This window comes from Rhynchophorus ferrugineus, unplaced genomic scaffold, assembly GCF_030347505.1.
Source record: "Rhynchophorus ferrugineus isolate W39M unplaced genomic scaffold, kcgeb_rfMv2 rfM1, whole genome shotgun sequence".
NCBI classification, from domain to species: Eukaryota; Metazoa; Arthropoda; class Insecta; order Coleoptera; family Curculionidae; genus Rhynchophorus; species Rhynchophorus ferrugineus.
This window is the reverse complement of record NW_027472580.1, coordinates 35,775,461-35,798,857: the sequence shown is the minus strand read 5'-3', so window position 1 is coordinate 35,798,857 and position 23,397 is coordinate 35,775,461. Positions and strand designations below refer to the sequence as shown.

Below are 23,397 nucleotides of genomic sequence, written 5' to 3'. Positions count from 1 at the left end.
GTGTCTCTTTTTAACTAGAATAAAATACATCTTGCCTCTTGCAAGGCATCTTGATGACGTGAATTCGCTTTTATTTTGAATATACTATAAATATTGTGTATATGATGTCATATATATTTTATAAGTAATATGTTATTATATATATGTTTGTTTATAAGTAATGGTAATGGGTGAGAAAAAAACTGGTGTTCTGAAAAATAATATAATATATCCATCCGTTGAAAAGAAAGTTCCGGAAAAAGCAGCATGAAAGAATAATTAAAACAGCACGAGCAGAACCGGAGGCCAGAGGGAAAACAGTGAACACAGGATGAGAGATGACGCGCCGCTCTCGTCGTTCGGTGCATCTGCGACTCGGTCTGCAAAAAGTACGTGACGTGGAAAATTCATGAAAGAACCGCCGTCGCCACCACCACCATCACCACCGCATCGCCCTCGCGCGCCAAATACACCGGCAAGCTCGCAAATTAAAACGCATTAGGCCCTTATGAATAACGAATTTTTCTAAGTGGTCTACGTTGTACGGTACGTTTTAAAATTTAAATTAGTCTCGGGGGCTTCCCTGCGATGGGGAAGATGAGACCCGAAAATGGATGGGGAACAGCGACGGTTTGGGGACCGGGGAACCGTCGTTTTTTTTTGTTGTCTCCTCTCTACGGATGTCGAAGAAAATTATAAAAAGATTTTATTAGCAAATAAAAATATTGTCAACGGTTATCTTTAAAGACTTCGTCGTAAAGTCGGGAGTTCAATTCAATTAAATGACGAATAAATAAAATTGAGAAATAATAGCAAATTAATTTACCTCATAGATAGATTAAACTCGATACACTCCTTGTCCATGAAAAAATATTCTGTTAGTCTGTTAAGAATCTCAACACTTTGTTGTCTTATTACAACATAATTAAAGATATTCACAATATAGTACCTAACTTTAGAGAATCCGTCAATCCTTTGTTTAACTAGTCCTTAACTAACCAAACCAAACCAAACCAAACGAACCACGTATGGCTGTTCCAAAGGTAATTGTGATATGTAAGGATTTGATAAATTATGTACATCGGACTGAAGGTTAAACAAAACCTTATCTTTGAACTGCACTAACTACATATCCGTACTTTTAGCTACTGAAATCTTGTATTATAGATACATTGTTTACTATAAAACAATGAACAAATGAACACACTGAGATACAACTATACAAATACATTACAAATATATTCTGGAGTTACAGAAAGCAGTATTGCATCTCTTGTATACTGGCCCCAAAAATGACTACATATACACAGATAATGTGACAATCTTAACATCAGGACCCAATGGCAGCATCAAGGAGACACCACACACATACCTTGATAGAATAGCTATGGCTGAAAACTTGACGTATTAAGGCCAATTAAACCTTGTCTAACATGCCCGCCAATGAATATTAATAACAGGTCAATTGAAAAGTCCCCGACCTGACACATAGATGGCGCTACTAGGATTAAATCCATATGTCTTTTAGTTAGCCCTAACCCTCAAAAGATGTGTGTATAAATTTGACAGCTGTCGGATCGTTAGTTTCTGAATTATAGCATTTTGAGTGAAACAACTTTTGTTATTGTGAAAAAAATGGATAAAAAGAATTTGTGTTGAAAAAATATTGCGTTTTGAAGGGAATAAAATACAGTTGAAGCAAAAACTTTGCTTGATGCCGAGTTTCCGGACCCTGCTCCAGGAAAATCAACCATCAAGCATTGGTATGCTAAGTTTAGAGGTGGTGAAATGAGCACCGAAGACGGTGAATGCAGTGGACGTCCAATAGAATTTGTTACCGACGAAAACATTTAAAAAATTCACAAAATGATTTTGAATCACCGTAAATTGAAATTGAATAAAATAGCAGGCAATCTAAAGATATCAACTGAACCTGTACATCATATTATTCACGAATATTTGGGTATGAGCTAGCTCAGTTTTGACCAAAAACAACGACAAGTTGATTTTTCGGAGCGGTGTTTGAAGAAGATCAAACGTAATAAACCCGAGTTTTGCGTCGATATGTGACAATGGATGAAACATGGCTCCATCATTTCATTCTGAAGTCCAATCGACAGTCATTCGAATGGACTGCCCACGATGAACACGCTCCAAAGCCTGGGAAAACGCAACAGTCGGCTGGCAAGGCCATCAACCATCAATAGTGACTATTACATAGCGTTATTGGGCCATTTGAAGGACGAAATCGCCGAAAAACGGCCGCATTTGAAGTAAAAGAAAGTGCTGCTTCACCAAGATGATGCACCGTGTCACAAGTCAGTGAAAACGATGGCTTTGAATTGCCTCCTCATCCACCGTATTCTCCAGATCTGCCACCCAGCAACTATTTCCTGTTCTCAGATCTCAAAAGAATTCTCGATGGGAAGAAATTTTCATCGAATGAAGAGGTGTTCGCCACAACTAAGGCCTATTTTGAAGCAAAGGACAAATCGTATTGCAAAAATAGTATCGAAAAGTTGGATGGTCGCTATAATCAGTGTATCACCTTTGAAGGGAATTATGTTGAATAAAAAAAACTAATTTTGCTAAAAACTGTGTTTTACTATGGTAGGCCGGGGACTTTTAAATTTTTCTGTTATCTACTACTGATTTCATAGATACGCGCAGATCGAGACCCTTATATCAAGCACTACTTTGTGTAAGGTTTTCATATATTGCATCTCTCCCATAAAAATAATTTCATTGCGAGGGTATTGACTTATTTGTGTTAGGCGACATATCTTCTCGACACATTGGGCTAATGAATTAAAGTTTCCCACACCCAATCCAAATATCTGATTATTTATAATTATAATATCATGTACATCATCTAACGCTTTGCTTTCTTTTGTTTCAGGTATAAATACCGCCGAAGAACGCCACGTGAGTAGTAAACCACTTACTGTTAAAGCTTAATAGGCGAAACGGCCTCCTCCACATGCCCTCCCGCTCAGCCGCCGACTCCTCCTCCCCCCGCACCCGACGCATCAGACGCAGCACGGGAAAAGAACCAGTTCTATGCAGAGCGAGACTCGGCGAGCAACTTTAATTAATCCCCTTTCGAAATCGAGACGCCTAAGACAGCTCGATTAACTCCGATTGCGAATGGTTCGGCGAGGACGAGGAGGAGGTGGCGCGGGTGGGAGGAGGCCGATGCCCGCCGCTTTGTCTTTGACAACAACGATCCGGGCCCGAGATATGGGAATCGCGGGCCTGGATGATACGGCCCCTGATAATATCACGTAAAAATAAGGCCGCAACGCCGCGATCTAATGTTAGTTCAACATTTGTTTTGTATGTTAGTTGAAATTGAGATATATAATCAAATAAATATACTATACTATACGAAACAATTGGTTTGATTTGTGGGTGGGAGGGCGTCATAAGTAAATGGATAAATTGTCCATAAACATATTTCTCCTGTTAGTGCCAGATCGCATTCACCATTACATTACAATATATTCACTATTACAATTAGCGTTGGAAACTATCGACTGAAACTAGTCGAAACAGTCAGTAGTCTTAAAATAATAAATCGAAAGTAAAATAACTAGCGACTAAAAAGCGTAATTACTATTTCAGTCAAAAGCCTTTGTTTTTTAATTTATGAGAACACAGGGAGGCGTACCAATCCTATACTAATTTCTTCCTTCCTGTACTAATTTTAAGACAGGAAAGGACGGAGATGATTGTTTGATTCTTTGTTTTGTATAGATTCATTCAGTCATTTTAAATAATCTTAAGTTGGCAAGTGACAATGTGCAATGTGTGACATTATTTAAGCGTATTTTAATATTCGGAAAGTAAAAATGACATAATAAATGTAATTGATGTATTTCTATTTAATTCCAACATGTTATTCATTTTCGAATTGTCTTGTGAGAAAGAAAAGGAAAGAGAAAATTGCTGTAGTTTGTTACCTTCAAGTTTTATCATGAATTTTTTTTTTATATTCCGTATATTGTAAGAAGGAATGAAGTAATGACTACTAAATATTTGTATTGTTTTTTCTCAATAAATATTTATCAGCTGTCTAGTTATCGCATCCTTTTTAAATACAACACTATTTTTATTTATGGTTAGTAAAGGATATTTTAAGATTATTTTTCGTTGAAACTTGTATGAACAAAGTTTTAAAATTCAAAAAGCTTGAACAAGCATGGAGTGACTTCGAACATGGAAAATCGAACAAGTCAATTAAAAATAGATCCAATAGTTGCCAAGATACGAACTGCAGTCAAAATTATTTTGACTATTGTCTTCTTACATTAATAAAAATCTTTAAAACAGAGTTCTGAAATGCTGCTATATTAATATACAATATGTTGTTATTTACAATCATACTACAAACCAAACATAAAACCATATATATTATATATACATCTATTGTAAATATAAATTCCGCACATTATTTTCAAGGTCACGGTTAGGACGGCAAAATCAAAACGTTAAAAATCAGTCGAATGGAACTAGTAGGTCCGAAAATAGTAACTGAAAAATCCCGACTGAAACAGTGGAGATTAGGCCCAGTCCAGATAAACCCATAGTTGGTAAAAGGAGACTTTAAAATATATATATTTTTTTTTAAAGTAGCAAAATCGCGACTAAAAATAGTTGATAGTAAGAAGTAGTAAATCCAGATAGACCCTCGTTGGTAAAAATGAGACTTTAAAATATATCAAGAAAAGTAATATCAGTCGAACCAAAAATAGCGACTGAATCAATCGATAGTAAGAAATGACCATTTACTAAACAGTCGATAGTTCCCAACACTAATTACAATATAACTTATGATTAACTTAAGATATTACCTGCGAAATTTGCAAACTTTCGTTCCACACCGTATCGCTTAATTCAAAACAGATTGAGACGATGCGCGAGGCTCGCCTGCTTCCCATATACAAAGTTAATAATGGGGCCCGGGATAACCCTTGACCCCACGACGCCGGGACAAGCGAATTGAACACAGTAAACAGACCTACGATAGTGGCAGGGTTTATTACGGGAATGGGGCGCGGTCGAGGTGGCGGTTTGATCGTCGCCAAAGGATTTCTGGGGAGTCGTGATGGGGGAGGACGACGCGTGTTTATTTAGGTCGGTCGCGTCCTGTTCTCCTTCCGGTGACCGTAATTTCGTCATGTTTGCCGATGGCCGGAGTTTCTCAGTCTATCCTTTTATTATTGTTGATTCTTCTCGTCCCTGTCGCCCGATTAGGATATAAAATGTGTGATAACTGTGAGACCAGACGAACTGTTTAGGAAAATACGTCTCAGTTAAAATCCATAAAGTAAATACTAATATAGTGACGCAAATATCAAATTAAAAGAATATTATCAATGATTAATAACGTTTTTTTTAACTTGGTCTCTAATTACACCGGTTTACAGCATTTTTGCGTATTGGCATGTGTATCTAATTTTTGTTGCTTTTATACCTAGAAATAAAAATAACAACAAGAAATAGTTCTGAATATGATCTTATTAAGTCATTGAAATCTCAGATTTATTACCGTATTCGGAATGTAAGGAAACAGATTACCTCCGTGATGGATGGCTATCTTGAGAGATTATTATATTGATTTACCAATACAGGAGAAGCTCAGAACATGATAATATGTTTTCTTTGAATTTTTATCTCTAAGTGGATTTTTACAATGCAAAAATAACAATATGTAATTGTCACTTGGTTTCCTTGACATTCTTGGCACTGTAAACGCCATGGCTCTTTTTTCACCTCTGTGCCGGCCTACAATAAAGCATAACCCAGAACTTAATGAATGGTTCCATACAATAAAAAACGAAAAGAAAATAAACTCACCCTCCAGAAAATATCTGCAAGAATTACAGGACACACGTGGGGCCCATTATTTGTCTTGACTTTTAACGGGTATATTGAAGTAAGCTTAATAGACTTCGGAAATCTTTAAATTTTTACTTAAATCGTACCTTTCTCTTGCTTTAATAAATTAGCCGCAAATACAGCAAAACGAATCAGCGTCGGGTTTGCAAACTGTCGAAGCCATTTTAAACTGGTAAAAAATATGTAAAACATGTTATGCCTCCACAATACGCAAATACAGACTGTTGTACACATATTAGCGACGCTAGAAACACTACCACCTTCCCTCTTATGTCTATTCTGATAGCAACGGCGCTCAAAGACCGACATTATTTGGGCGCGAAAATAAATAATGGTCAAATCGCTATAGCTTGATGTCCAAATATTTTCACTCGTCACCAATCGCACTTTTCGTATAATTTTGTTTATATATATCAGAATATATTAAGTTAAGTCCATTAACAAGAATTTTTTTAGGCCGGTGTTATCTTGTCCAATAGTATCCTTTTGATCATTCCGTGGCGAATTGGAGAAAATGTGGGTTTTTTTAATTTTCTTCTCGCCAAGTTCTCGTCCTTTTCTCGCCGTATCGAACGATGGTAGGTTGACAAGGCGAAAAGATAATGGAGAACTAAAAGTGGAAGGGATAGGAAAGCCATCTCGTCTGTCGGAAGTATCTGGGTGAATATAACATCCCAGAAAAAAATAATTACAGCGCCTTCCAGAACTAGAACGAGTCTAATTTCGAAAAAAGAAACTGGTTAAGTGATGACCAATGAAATGTTGTTCTTTACAGTTTTCACTGTTAAGGGTTTAATTTCAAGCTATTTATTAGATGTATGGTAATTTTTACAAATTTGCTTTTCTTTTATACAAATACAAAAACTAGGGAGATAAGTTCCCCATGTTGTAATGGAACAACTTGTGTCAACGTATGAATGTGTGACTGATTACCTAGCATTAAAAATGACCCCTTCAAAATTATGAGTGATGAAAGGTTAATTTTAAAAATGTTCATTGATGATGTTTTGTATGTTGGCAGTTTAATAATCTTTGGCGCCTAGATAGTTTTACTTGTTTAAAGTTGAGATTTATTTTTATTAAATTTACATGCTATCATTGGACATGCAACTATTTATTATTTCTTTTTAAAAAAGTCTCTTTAGTCGTCAATATTTTTTGAACCAATAGTCAGTAATATTAAAACTACCAACACACGCAACATCTTGAATTAAATTTAAAAAATCTTCCAACATACGTCTACTATAGAACTTATTATATCCATCGAAAAACTTTTTCAGTTCATTTCGAACATTTAATGGGATCTTTTTCCATTCCATTTTTCATTTCCATTCAGAATTAGTTGCAGGCTATTCAAGATTGTGGTTTGAAGTCACGTACATTTACGACTTAATGGATTAAACAAAATAATCGCGAATCTGCTGTACTTATGTAGTGGAAGCTAGCTAACGTATTGATTATTGAAAAAAAAATACTGAAAACTGTAGCTGAATGAAATCCACAGACAAAATAATCAGAAAATTCTATCCTAAAAATACGGAATGAAAAAAAAAACGACGAGAGGTTGTCCCGATTTTTCTCCCGGCTCAGATCCGGGGTTTGCGCCCGCCGTATCAATTCCACCTCGAGATTTCCCCCTGGTCTCCCGACGAAGATATAAATTTTAATGTCGTAATTTAATCGGCGAACTGTCGAGGCTTTAAAGTTACTTTTTTCGCACCACCGCGCATCTCCGCACCCGACCCAACCAATTCGAAACTATAAAATCGTAGAGTCTGGCGAAAAGCAATTTGCTTCGTTTAAGCGGCTTTTTCCGGATCTCGTAATTTATCGGGGAACGAATATTTTCCCTCCGTCGGTGCAACAACGTATACGTTTCAATTGTTAAAGGTTTTTTTCACTCTAAATATTTGAACCCGTTGGTAACGTTGTACAAGTTTTTTCAATATTATTTTCGTGACTATATATACTCTTTATTGAGTTACATTGTAGCGTATAATCTGACAATGTTCGTAAGGAAATAACCGCTGCACCCGAACGTCCGAAATTAAATTCCCATCTAGGAACGCGGCGTTCCAGTTATTGTCGACGGTGGCGCCATCTACACCGCACCCGTCGAATAAATTCGCAAACGTCTCCCGCTCGGCGCGCTCTCTATTACGCCGTTACCGCCACGACCGGCACAGCCGAAGCCTCCCCACGCCGAATTACGACTCCACGGGTGCTCCCCCGCCCGCTCTCTCGCCCCCTATCCGAAAGTCGAAACCGCAGCTGCTCCGAAACCCCTGCTGCGGTCGGCATGTAAACTTCTGCACGGCGTTGCGGCGAAGCGGCGGTTAACGGAGAAACAAAACACCGTCGACGGCAGCACAAATAATACGGATCAGGGGCGGCGACGACCGACACACGACTATTCCGGATGGAGATAAAACAACGTCAGAAAATTTCGCTGGCTGTGGGATGTGTGTTTTTAAATAGTCCGGGAGTATTTTAAATCACATAATTTTCATTATATTAGTTCTTTTTTAGTAAAATTCAGTTGTTTTAGTCATTTTATGGAGTGAAAATTAATTTATTTAAACTAAATACGATCCAGTATCATTGAGTGTTATATTTTTCGGATAGAATCATGAGATGTCATCAATAAAGAATTTCTGGCTCACTAAGATGGTTCTATAGAAATTGGAACATGTTATAATAAGAATGTGTTATACTAATATGTACAAGCTCATCGAAGATATTTTGCCATCAGGTCATTAGTTTTGCTTTGCAAAGATAGTTCAAAACAATTTTGCGAACTTTATTTTGCTTACTAAGATCTACACAAGTGATATCCTTATATTAGTGGAATTTCTTTAGTAATCATACAATAAAAGCACCAATAGCAACTATGTTTTATCTGATGTCCCTTTATATATAAATAAACTAAATACGATTCATAAAGCAGCACTTAGAGTCGCTTTGAGGGTTTTCCCACACTAACCCGATCGACGGTATATATTGCAAAGCAGAGATCCCATCTCTGGCTTCAAGACGTGAGATACTTTTGATAAAATAGGTCAGGTTTGACACAGGCTTCTTTCCTGACATCAATTTCTCCAGAGACCAGCACAAATCGTTCATATCGTAAATTTCATGCAGTCTGTGGTCTCTAGAATTTCCATCTGTTTACATTCTCGGCGATAGATCATCTCCCTGGCAACTACCACCTGTAACTGTTGATCTCTCTATGAGGAGTCTTCCCGAGAGAAATTATAACTCCCATAGTATTGGCTACCTCTTTAACCAAATTAAGACTGGTAGATGCCCTGAACATCTATCCATCTACAAAGCTCTATAAATTATACAGAATATAGAAAAAAATCTTATGCTTAACTGCTTTTGACTGGATGAGCTGTCTGGAAAGCCTTAATTAAGTACAACCCCAACATCCATTGGGATCACTCATCCGAAAATTGACATTGAAAATTGCAAACCTGTGAAGCAGCGGTAAAACCATTAAATTTCCTATCACACTGGAGCAATGAGAAAGCATATTATATTTTAATATTAAATTTATTTATTTAAAATTATTGGCCAAACTAGTGTAGTGTATCAGTCTACTATAAAAAAAACTGATTTCCTCTTTCTCTTTTTTGATAATAATGTATACTATACGCTGTCAATATAATAGAACGCGTGAAATAAAACAGAAACGCTAATGGCAAAAGATCAGCATCCTGAGTAACTGCGGAGTTGTTGACATGACAGACCCTCGATCAGTAATAAAACCGTCCCCCGTCAGGATCGAGAACGTTCCCCCGCTCCGGAGACGTGTGTTCCCGAGCATTATTTCGGTTTATGGTTCCGAATCATATTCGGGTAAGCGTCCCCTAACGCTTATAAAGTAAATACGGCGCTTAATGGACAATATGTTGTTCTAATAGGTCGATGGTTTCGCCCTCGACGATAACCCAGCCGCTGGCGGACGAGAAATTTGTCCGATAATAAGCCGACGTTCAGACACTTTAATTATGACGATATTGGTTATTTTATCTTTCTGATATTTAAATTGCGAAATTAATGTTAATCATTTAGCCGTAGTTTTTTACGTTGCATTAACTTTAGTTTCAAGGGAAAAAAACTTTCGCGACTGTGACTGATATAATATTTTTAAAAAGAACACTAGAACTCCTATGAAAGTAAAGTGGGCATTCCAGGCACCTTAATAAACGTGAAATACGGCAAGAAAATGAATAAGTGTGTAATGGGTCTAAACATTGCCAAATGATAGCACATTCGTCAGTTGGGAACTGTCAGAATAGTATTATCGAAATGAAGTGTCCCATATTTGCTTAGACATATCTTGTTAAATGTTAAACAATCACAAACATAAATTTACGACCATGCCCCGGCAGGATTCGAAACCGCGACTATCGCAACAGTAGGAAGACCTTCCTGCCACCTTTACAATTGTTAATTTGAAAATGTTGTTCAATGTTAAAATGTTGAAGGCTTTTATTAAATTATTTTTTTAATATATGGTTGTTCGATAGAAATCAACATTGGGGATTCAATGAGTTCAATTAGAAGCCAATTTTTTCTGGCTGGTTGGCACTCAAATATTGTAGAAATATATGCTTACTTCATTCACATTTATAAATCTAAATCCATCACATTATATTAAATATTATTTTCCATATTATTTTGTATTTTTACTGATATTTTGTACTGATAAAGGAACAAAATTATTAGATTCATATACACCAAATAAGGTCTAACCTCAAATTTTACCAACAGTTGTATTTACCTCGATATTACGTTTATGAGACTCTTTGAACATAATTAAAGGTAGTAAAAATAGTAAATATTAACATTAAGTTGATCTCCACAGCATGTTCAAGCTATACAGGCTGGCATATCTTGCAAGATTTAACCACATTTCGGAAATACACAGCTCGTTTGGAGTCTTTATCGATGTATAATTACATTAGGCAACATGATAACATCTATACACATTAGAATCTCTAATTATAACATGATATTGGTCATCATCAACAAGCACATAAAGATGTAACAAGACGGTATAACCATAATTGATTTTTCTTAACCGTTACGGTTCTTGGATCCTGATTCTGCAATTTAGTGTTTGATTTCTGTGTTTTTGTTTCTTTTGAACACATTCAATTCCATTTCCATCTTGATTAACGAAGTTTTTGACCTATGTTTAAACAATTTTGTGATAATATTCAGCATCATTTTTATATTATTACATTATTGCCATAAATTGGAACGTTCAGTGAAAATTCACAACATACATAGAGGCTCTCAACTGAAGCAGCCCTCAATACAAAGAAAAATTAGTTTCTATGAAACGCACTTTGTACTAGTTTCTTTTCTGTTAACATATATTAATGTTCGATATACTGTACTACTAAATTCTCTAAATAATGTATCATTACGGATTTAAATCATTACGGATAATATAATGAATAATACGAGAAATTCGATATTGATACTTATTAAATTTGGCTTATTCGGCGTATATTTTGTCATAATCATATTCGATTTAAATTGAACTAAACACTAATACACATTTTAATAATACATTTAATATAATCAGAAGGTGTGTCATAAAACAGATATTATTGAATAATGTGATAACATTATGTTAATATGTATTAAATTTGATCTATTTAGCGTACATTACCTTTGGGTATATAAATTATACGAACAAACTGGAGGCATAATAAATCGCATTAATGGAATTATCTTCAGTGTTTATCTAATTTTATTCTCCAGATAACTGTAAGGTATCTTGTACTTCGAACTAATCTGTTGGAGTGGTTTAAAATTATTTTGAATGCAGATAAACTTTTACGTTACTCTTTTTATAATAATTATTTTTCTTGTATGTCACTAAGTATTTTTAAATCTTGGTTCGATTTACTTTGTTATTTTTGATCGTTTATTGATCTATACGCCTTCTTTATTATCTTTACTGTCGCTATCTCTTTTTGTATTCTAAATTTTACAGTGGTTGTTTTGTGTTGAAAGGAAGAATGGAAATATGAAAAGATTTCTTTCAATTGCGATATTTACGACTGACTTATGTTTTATAAAACAATCTATAGAGGAATTTTATTTTCACTCGCCTTTATTTTTTTTGTATATTTGTTTTAATTGAATTGCCTACAATGAAAATTCATTAGAGTTAGAATATGTGAAAGAGTTTAGAAAACAAAAACTGTTAATCTATGTGACGATATAATTTTATTTAGCGGGAAAAAGAGGCAAGTGGTTGAACGGCGATACAGTGTAACACTGAGGGTTCTTATTTTTTAGAAAACAGACCCCACCGTCTCACTCGTTCATCATGACGGTAGTTTTTTGATAGATAATCGGATAGCCAGGACAATATTATATATTGCCTCCCTCCTTAAGAAACAGCTACAGGGATTTTATATAGTTGTTGTAAAATTATGCTAGGGTAACGCCTTTATCTTCGTCCGCCAGTTTTCCTCTGAAGATCTTCGAAATGGTACTGTTTCTACCCAAATTTCTATGGTACCACTTTAAGGATTGGTTTTCCAAATTTTGATGAATCCAGATCCCAATAATCTACGATTAAAAACTGAACTACAGCGTGCTACGCCTTTGCACTTGTTAACTCACAGCAAGTTCAATCCGCCTTTGATGACCTTATACTAGGAACTATGATGCATGTTCCATGAATTCACTGACTGGGGGTGTTTTTCAAAGCTTGAACGTTTATTACTTGGAATAGATTATGGTTAGGGGTCGTTGAACATCTTCAAACTAACTTTTGGACCTTATTCCTTCAGCTGCGATCAACCTCTCTTGTTTTTTGATAATTAATAACAATAGGAAGAGGCGACTGATTGGACGGTCATCCAAACCGACACTGAGGGTTCTTATCTATTAGAAAACAGACAAACAGGTATAGATAACAATTCAAGAAGTGAAAAACACCAAATCAGTTAAGTAAAATACATGGACCTACGACTTAATCATATTTTATATCATTTATTAATAAACAGTTCATGTCATTACGAATTTCATTCATTGGGTTCTCTTCATTTCAGGAAATATATCAGTCCTTAATTTCTATTAAAAACCACAATCGCTGGAAGCCAAATGATTATATTCAATTGCTATATAAAATCCTTTTTAGTAAATTTTTTGAATACAATTTTAGAAAAAGATAAAATATACATCCGATATAAAAAAAAATAATTCCGGGCCGACGAGCTCAATTGAAAGAGTGGCGAGAGGAGATTTGGAAAATCCGAGGCGGCTTTAAAATAATTATCCGGAAATCGACAGACTCCATTTAACATCCGATACGGAATAATTAAACAGTAATTTATTAATGTTATTTCTGCGGGTTTATTGCCCGGATAAAATAATGCATAATTTAACGCGTCGGTTTTCGAATTATTTGCGGTCGTCGAGTTCAATCGTTAAACGTTAACGCTCGCCCTCCTCCCCGCGCGTTCTCTCGCGCCTTGCCGAACAATCATGGCCCGAATAATATGACTCTCTGCACCTCGCTCGGCCGCGGAAACGCACATTCATGTAGTTAGTTGTACTCTACGGCTGTTATTTTTTGTTGTTGTCGGGTTTCGATCGGCTTCAATTAAGATCGTTAGACGGCTTTTCATTTTTTTTTCAACGCCACGTCTTTCTATTTTGATTGCTTTTCGTCGAACCATGAATCTTAGAGTCTTAGAGTCTCGTTGAATTTATCATTCCGAGGAATGTATTTTTTCTAATTTTGTTATTAGTCTACTTAACATGTCTTGATATATTAACAAACGTTGACATTAAAATATTTTTAAGTGGTTTCTGAGTCCATCATAACTATTAGTAGCAAAGAGAATTCTTATCTTCATGTATGTCGCACTGCAACAAGCAAGTTATAATATAAATAAGTGGTCCCAGGCATGAATAACAAAAGTTAACGAGAGTAAATCAGTGTAATAAATATGAAGAATACTATTATCCTATACAATAACCATGCTAAATGACGGTGGCTAAATCTTGATGCAGAACTTCGTTGGAAGTTGCACATCAAAAAGAGAGGAATTAGATCTAAATTATCTATTCATAATAAGCTGCTACACAAGCATATATTAAAACCTATATGGATCTAAGATATTCAGTTATGGGGATGTTCCGGATTCCAAGTATTATAGAAGAAATTAAGAGATTCGCAACAAGACACGAAGAAAGGCTCAACTTTCATATAAACACCGTACAATAATCAGAAGGTAATTTTCGGTTTAGCATATACGCATTTTCATTTATTTGAACTAATAAACTCTGGTGCTGTTCTGTCAAGCTCTGAGCAAACGCAAAAACTTTTCGTTGGACCTTGAAACTCGATACGATACGTTTGATTATTTATTCTCGATTACGATAGTAAAGAAAGTGTTAATACTTGATTAAGTGGTATGAAGTCATTTAGAACTACCAAAGACAGTAATATGAAAAGTTCGTTAATTTTTTATAACATTTTTCTACATTAAATACTACTGTCCAAAAGCTAAAAATATATGAATAAACGTAATATTTAACTGTATAATTATATGCACATTTTAATAATTTTAAGTGTTGTAATTATGTTTACCAAATATATAAAAATTGGAAAATATTTGGTAATAATAAGTCATGTTCTATTACAAATATTTATTACAAAAATCTGGAAAAAAGCGGATATATATATTGGATATATATATATATATATGTATATATGTATATATATATATATATATACATATATATATATATATATATATATATATATATATATATATATATATATATATATATATATATATTTATATACAGATTATATATATATATATATATATATATTATTTTTATATGTAAATTTTAAAATGTCCAGAAACCATATGTCATTCTCAGTCTTGGCATATCTCACAGCAAAATCTACATCTTGCAAACCATAGTACTTTTCACTTGAAAAAAAACTCCATTCAAAACATCATTATTTTTACAAAACAATAACTTTTTACCTATGCCCTTGTATAAAAATATATTCTTTTTCCTTGTTTATTTCACTCTTTTACCATCAGTGTATTAGCCACTAAATCATTAGAGTGTCATTGATGGTTAATGTTATATGTTTTGTTTTTTCGATACAAGTCAATTCTTAATAATAAATTTGATTTTTTCAAAGTATCGAAATCTTCTATTCTTGCATCTAAAATCCTATCGAATTTCATCCCTCATGCCAATTTCACCTATAAAAAATTTATCATGATTAAAGTAAATGTCTAATTTTTGTCAATTACTGCAATTGTTGCTACATTTTTGATGGACAAACCCTATTAATAAATTGACTATTAAACTGACTATTCAGCTTTTGGTTGACGAGTTGTAGATTTACTAGCTTAAAACGAATCGATGGTTAATTACAACAAAGTGTATCTTTCTTGGCTTATTATTGTTTCGAAATCTGGAACTATTTCGGGGTGAAATTTTGGCATATATTTATTTCTATTTGATGTCGTTAAAAATGTTTTGTTACAAATTTGGCAGTTAATATTCCCACTATAAACAAAATTGATGCTTTTAGAAGAATAACACTTTTTACTCTTTACACAATTTAATTATTATTGTTATAGAGTTATTAATGCATCACAAGACCTAAATATTCTAGCTTTTTTCTTGTTTTCACTCGATCGACAGTAAATTTTAAAATGTCCAATTATGTATACTAGATTGAAAAAGAGAGCGTATATCCGAATCCGAATTATACCTTCTAATTACTGTATTCTCATGTAAATACCGAAATGCGGCAGCTCTTGGACAATACACTAGGTCGCAGTCTCAAAAGAACCAAACCCTGGGATCTTGTATAGTTGTGTAGTGAAAAACACGAAACACCAAATTCAAGTGCTACTAAGTAACGAACAGTGGGTCGTTATAAGTTGCCGTAGAGAAAAATTGTAAGGTAGTCAGCAACAACTAATAATAATATATTAATATATTTGAAAAAATACAAGTTTTTAATAATGTTTTTTTCAAAATTTCAACAATATTAAATCTCTATTATATGTTTTGATTTTTGGTACTTTTTTTCAATTAAGCTGCTGCGCATGGGTTACATATTATCTTCGTTTATCTTACACATTTTAGGTCCAGCAAGAAAGCCAATTGTTTTATGTCCCAGCTCCCAGTCCCAATAACATGGATAAATTGAATCAAATCACATTTGCGAGAAGCGAAAAATTCGAAATTGAAAAAATAATTTATCAGTCGAATAAGTTAAAATTAAGAAATATTTTAAACGTTTAAACAAAATAATATTGAGCGGTACGTGAAGGAGGCCGTTGGGAGGGGAGAGGGAGACCTCCCATCTGTCGACACCACCACCGCTACCGCCATAATTCAAACTTCAGCACCCTTGTTCGGAGTCACGAATTACCAAATTAACCCGAGAAACAAAGAAAAGGGGAAAATGCGATTTAAACTCGCGACAATACTAAGTTACCCAAATTAAATTTGCGCTGACGCTGCTGCCGCCGCCGCCGCCGACGTCTCTCCCGCCCGTCCCCGACGTACCCCGTCATAATTCAGGCCCAAATTAAATTAAGAAAACTGAACTGGAAGCCCGGAACGGGCGAGAAATATTTTTTGCCTTGGTAACGAGCTTCTTTGTCTGGTGCCGCCCCCGTAAGGGTTGGCGGTAGACGGCGGTGGGAGCCTTGTAATTGCACCTCGAGGGTGTCGTTGCGTCGCACCGAGACGTTCTCACCCTCGTCGCGTAATTGTGTAATTTATGGTGCAAGAGATCCACTTCATTTGCTCGACAAGAGACTCGTTTTTTTGCTCGGTCGACTGGAGATGTGGCGGGGGAACCGTTCCCTTGATCTTCGCACGTGGAGGAGGTAAAATGGGGGAACTTCAATCCTCGATTTTTCGATTTTTATTCTATATACGATATGTGGATAATTAGTTTTCATTAAATAAATTTACTCATGGTAATATTAGGTGCTTCCATGTAGGGATGTAAATATCGATATTTTTGGCCGATATATCGATATTCTTTTATCCGATATTTTTTCAAAATAAATTAAATATAATATAATATAATATAACCTTTAAAATTGGTATTTAATTTTAAATGTTCGGCGAATTTTAATACTTAATTTTAAAGGTCTACCAAAAATATCATTACTTTTTAAAATATTTACAAAAATATATATCTTTTTAAGCTAACATTTTACTATTTTTATTTTTTCTTGAAAATATCGGTATTTTTTTCGGCGACCAACACCCCTACTTCCATGTGCTCTGGTTAATTCTTTCACTTTAAAAAGTCCTTTATTGAAATAAAATTATAATATATATTAATCAAAATGTTTTCCATCAATCTCCATGACATGTTTCCATCTTTATGATGATATGGGGATACCGTGACAAATAAACGCTATTAGTTTGGTAGCGATCAAAATGAATGGTGAAAATGCAATTTTACCGAATAAGTCGAGACTACGGAGTTACTCAATAATATTATTTTTAAAAAAATTTGATGAGGAAAAAACCATTAACTATCCGTTAAATTTAACAACAGAAATTAATATTAACAGTTAGGTTAGATTGTTTAACAGTTGTTTATATTAAAACTTCACATTTTTACGAATAGATTATACCAATATATTGCTGATCAAAACACCTAATGAAGCAGCATAACTAATTCACACAGATATTCAAAAGAATTTTTTATTGGAAAATTTTAATTTTGTATCCATTTCTATACTCGAGAGGTTTAGAGTGATATTATATTGACATTTTTATCTTAGGTATAGTAATACCCTTAAAAATCAAGGCTATCTAATTTAATTTTACACGAGAACAAATTTGAGTTCATTGAGTTTTAATTTCAGTTGGTGCAGCTTGCTTTGTATTGTACTGTATTTCATTATGCTAGTGTTTATTGATTGTTAGATTTTACCACTGCTAAGCGAGTGTGTTTTAAAGGATTTTTTTTAATTTGAAGCTTATTGTGAAAAATCGATACAATGTATTTTATTCAAAAAATTGTCCACCTATGACCGTTACTTTTCCTCATCTTTCAGACAATTTATGGATTTCATCTCGAAATAACGATGTATCTTGATGAGGATGTGGCTATCCACGAATCGCTATCCATTTTTTGGTATCTTATCATAAGAAGAGAAACGCTTCTCGGATATGTATGCAAGTATCGCAAGGTCTGGAGAATACGGCGGGTGGGGTAGCACCTCCCATTTTATATGTAGTATGTTTTCAAGTACGTTTTCACCGGTTTTATAATATGTGCTCAAGCGTTGTCATCCTGAAGAATAACCCTGTAGTGTCTTTGCTCTTATTCCGGCCATTTTTCGCACAGTGCTAGACTGTGCTTGACTATCCTGGTCTTTAAGTTTTTTTGACTATCCAAGACGCTCTTTGTCTTCGGTGTCAAAATTGCCACTTTTGAAACAAATTCGCATATTGAAATAGATGCCAAGAAACTAAAACCTTCCGCAAATTAGATTTACTCTGCACAAATTCAAACATATTCAACGCACTGAAACATTTTTTGATCATACCTCGACGAAATTACACATACTGAAAAGTGAAGCCTATCAGTGAGGTGTCAACATGAAGTTGATTACATATGCGATTTAATATACAGTAACACCATCTGTCTTAAAATTACTTTATAGTTCTGATAGGTATGGTCCTAGTACGCTACCTTATGGTACTCGTATTTCTTCGAAAGTAACTTCAATTGAGTGCTATTTTATTTATGGATGAACGCCCTGAAAAATGCGCTATTTTTGTAGTCTTTAAGTGATATAATTGTAGAAACAATGATGTTCTGGTTCGTAATAATAAAACATAATCATAAATAAATATCATGTATCTCGGTACGGACACACACATATAACAATTATTATGCGACTTAATATTTATTAGTTTGGATGTTTAGTGCATATCGTAAATTCCGAACGTAGAGCAGCATCGATACCACCAGACCGACCCAGTGAAATATAAAATAAGCAATATCAGTACCGCACGACTTTATCGCATGCGGCTGTAAACCATTTTACGACACTTTAAAGCGTATGCACATTAATAAAATATAAGTAATGGAGTTGAGACATACTCGTGCACCCTTCCGTCCCCCGCGTCACCTCTTCCACTTCCACCATTACGCCACGCTGGCGATCTTGTGCGTTTATTTTTCGACGGCATGTCGCACACTCTAAGGAATTGGGTTAATGGTTCTTTTTATTGCTGCGGTTTTTACTATTGTTTGCTGTTGTTCCTTTTGACAAGTTGAGTTGGGTTCGTGGAAATCATCTGGTAAATGATATTTAATAGACTGTTTGTGTATAGTGTAAAATATGTTAATAATATCAACAAATCAATTTCATTAAGTATCTGGAAAAAAGTTCTTTGTGCGCTTGAATGAATGAAACATGAATCTAAGTCTTCCAGGCATGGTGTCTCATTAAGTTGTAAATCGACATCTTCAAAACTGAGAAATACATCAACAAGATAAAGTATAATAAAAGATATGACCCATTGCAAATCGACTTGTAATGGAGGTATTAGTTTTTTTTTCTAAAATTTCTAAATTCTCACCAAAGATTGATCCTTAAAATTAAAATAATATGTGTCAGTATAATATATGCATTTACTGCTTAGCGTTTACAAACATTTAATAATAGGGCCTACTTCTGTGCATATATGTGAAACTGAAAAGATATTTAGATCTCCAGTAAAATAATTTCACACTGTTAATACAAATATTTTAATACAGAAAAGACGCACGAATCATATTAGAAGACAATATTGAGTCGTTGGATCACTTCACATACCTGGGAGTGCAATTGAACTCAGCGGGTACGGAAGATGGAGAAATTTGCAGAAGAATAAATATAGGCAATAAAGCCTATTTCGCAATGTTCCACTTGCTGTAATCTAAAATCCTACATGCCATGGAAGTGAAACGTGGACCATGAAGGAAAGAGCAAAGAACACGCTCAATGTCTTCGAAAGACAGGTATTGAAATATATAATAGGGCCAATTAGGGATAATAACGTCTGGAGAACTAGATCTAACAAACGAATTGAAAAGTCCCCGGCCTACTATAGTAAAACACATTTTTTTAGCGAAAATAATTTTTTTTATTCAACATAATTCCTTTCAAGGGTGATACGCTGATTATAGCGTAACACTCCGGCCGTTTTTCGGCGATTTCGACCTTTAAACGGTCCAATAACGCTACGTAATAGTCGCTGTTAAAGGTCCTTCCTTTTTCAAGGTAGTCAATGAAAATTATTCCATGCGCATCCCAAAATATAGACGCCATAACCTTGTCAGCCGACTGTTACGTTTTCCCACGCTTTGGAGCTGGTTCATCGTGTGCAGTCCACTCGGATGACTGTCGATTGAACTTGTCATATATCGACGCAAAAACTCTGCTCTGAGTCATCAACTCGTCATTGTTTTTGGTCAAAAGTGAGCTTGCGTGGTACCCACTTTGCACAGAGCTTTCTCATACCCAAATATTTTTCATTTTGCGGATTTTTTTAATGGTTTCGTCGGTAACAACCTCCTTTGGGTGTCCACTGCGTTCACCGTCTTCGGTGCGCATTTCACCACGCCTAAACTAAGCATACCAATATGTGATGGTTGATTTTCCTGGAACAGTGTCCAGAAATTCGGCATTAAAGCATAGTTTTTGCTTGAAGTGTATTTTTTTCCCTTCAAAAAGCAATATTTTATCAACACGAGAGATTCCTTTTCATCCATTTTTATCACAATAACAAAACTTGCTTCACTCAAAATGCTATAATTCACAAACTAACATGATCCGATAGCTGTCAAATTTATACACGCATCTTTTGAGGGTTAAGGCTAACTAAAAAACACATGGATTTAATTATAGTAGCGCCATCTATGTGTCAGGTCGGAGACTTTTCAATTCACCTGTTAATGGTGAATGTGATGTGGGCAGGGCATGTGATAAGAATGGAGGACAAGAGGTTACCAAAAAGAATTTTAGTCGAATGCACGGAAAAAGACCACGGAAACACTGGGAAGGTGAAACTCAGGAAGATGCACGCGAGCTTCTGGGCATCCGAGTGTGCAGGAGAGCGGCAGGAGATAGATAGGCATGGAGGCAGATAAAGGAGGCCAAGGATAGTTTGAGCTGCAGCACCATAGGAAGAAGAGAATAATTCCACACTGTTCCACAAAATTATTTCATAAAGATAGAGATTTCTTTGTATAAACATAGATACAGATAAGAAACAGATAATATTATCAGATATAAAAACACTTTGTGCAGTGCAGTGAGATCTCAAATCAAAAGTGTTCAATCAAAGTTCGCAACGATTAATATATTTTTGTAAAATATGAGTAAAAACTGACTTTTCTTAAAATATGTTAATTAAGATATATAAACTCATCAATATTTTACAATCTTCTTCAGACAGATATCTCTTTTTAAGTAAATGTACAGAATCTGCAAGAAACTCTGGATATTTATACATGAATGCGTTCCGTAGTCACATCCAAATCCTCCTTGTATGTCTGGCGAAATTCACCACGTATAATACATACTCCCAGACGCATATATATTACAATGTCTCTATGCTAAAACAAACCAATCTTCTGGTAACAAGCAGGAGGACAGGGCGGCTATATATCCGTAGGGTGTTCCTATCACCCCTCCCGCGCCCATGCTCGCTCCATACTGAACCGATCCCTCGCCCTCCTCCACGGCCGAGAATGGGAAACATGAGCTGCGTTTGGATGGCATCGATACGTTCATATTTATGAGGGGAATCTCGCATGCCCCATTAGATTTCCAGCCATTCCGATCTATTTTTTACGATCTGTTATTCGTCTCTCAGCACGTGGGATATTTTACGGATAATTTCCTTCGAAAAAGGGAAGAGTGGAGATAAGGAAAAGAAAAATATAACCAACATACAACGAGAATAGAGTACCGTGTGGTGTAGTTGTGTGAAAAAGTAAATAAAAATGAACGGGAAATCTTGTGTATAATTTTTTTTATTAATTACATCTTAGATTAGAATTTACAAATTATGCTGTTACTTGTGTTCTGAGTATGCATTTTCTACATTAAAATAAAATTAAAGTACTTAAGCTATAGTTAAGAATAGTACTTATACAAGTTCGTGTGGTTTGGATCGCTTCAATCTTCTGATTTCCTGCATGTTATCCAGTATTACTTCCAGGTTGTTGTGATTTAGTAACCTTATTTCATGCTTTATGGCGAAATCTTGCGGTTCTCCGTTGGTTATCTTAGTTTGTAATTAACCAAAGTATTTTAGTTGGACAGCGTTGGATTACTAGTTGGTTTGACGTTTTACTGCAATCTCATATGTGCTATCCATTATGTAAATTAGCTTTATAATTGATTGATCAAACCAATCTCTTAGATTTTAGGTCAAATCGTGACTTACCAGACTCACCATTACAATTGTTTGATTTTGAGTTGTGCTTGAGGAATCGGATATTCGTCGTGAGGACAGATTTAGCTATTAGGCTGTATTTTCGAGTCTCTAGTTCACCAGTAGATGTTGACAGCCACTTGTTGCAGCCTTAGGTATAGATATACCTTTTGCCATGATAGCTAGTCTTCGCTAAATATACTGTTCCTTTTGTTATTGGAATATCAGCCGCAGGACACTAATTACAGAGATAACTTACAGAGAATGCTCATACGAGTGGTTTTCTGTTTTGATTTTTTTTAAATCTTTGAGTTTTATTTTATAACTCATTCTCTTATATAATTCATTTCAAACAGGTATCGTTTGAAACTCGCCTACCAAACATATCACAGTGTTCATTTCCGTCGGTGCAACTTTGCCAGTATTATTTAATACCATGAGATATTTTTTAAAAATATTTTAAAGTCTCCTTTTTACCAACGAGGGTTTATCTGTACTGAACCTATATAATTACAAACATAAGGTGCATCCATGTCTCAGCAGGATTCAAACCCGCGACTATCGCAACAGTAAGAGGACCGTCCTGCGCTGACCACTGACCCAACGATTAACCAATTTCACTCCATTTCTGAAAAACTTATATTTAATTAAAATATCTTTGGAAAAATTATTTTGTTTTTTGATGTTTATATTCGACACTTTTGTCAAAGTTTTTTAATTTTATTTAAATTGTGAGAATAATTTTTGCTGTTTCTTAAAGTGTTATTAGATTTTTTGAAATTACATGCCAGAAAATCCATATTTGTGAGGACAAACAATGGATTTTGATCCCAGTGATAACAGCATTTTACTTCAAGAAACATTTATATTTTTATATTATTTATTTTTGCGTAAACCTCATAGCCCTATTATTCCAATCTTTTCATTATTAGGGATCCGAACAATTAGAGATATATACTTAGTGATACACATTACATATAGAACTAATAATCATAAACAATTTTTTATGCGTTTACTTTTATCGTA

The 23,397-nt window shown here is 34.8% G+C and overlaps 1 protein-coding gene across 4 annotated transcripts in view; it reads left to right on the top strand.

Moving 5' to 3' along the window:
* LOC143206769 (transducin-like enhancer protein 4) overlaps positions 1 to 23,397 on the top strand; it is a 265,857-nt gene that overhangs the window by 189,076 nt on the left and 53,384 nt on the right. For all 4 annotated transcript variants that reach the window (XM_076419463.1, XM_076419462.1, XM_076419465.1 and 1 more), the window contains one exon: positions 2,879 to 2,904. In XM_076419463.1, the coding sequence (XP_076275578.1) occupies positions 2,879 to 2,904 (26 nt within the window). The remainder of the gene's footprint in view (positions 1 to 2,878; positions 2,905 to 23,397) is intronic.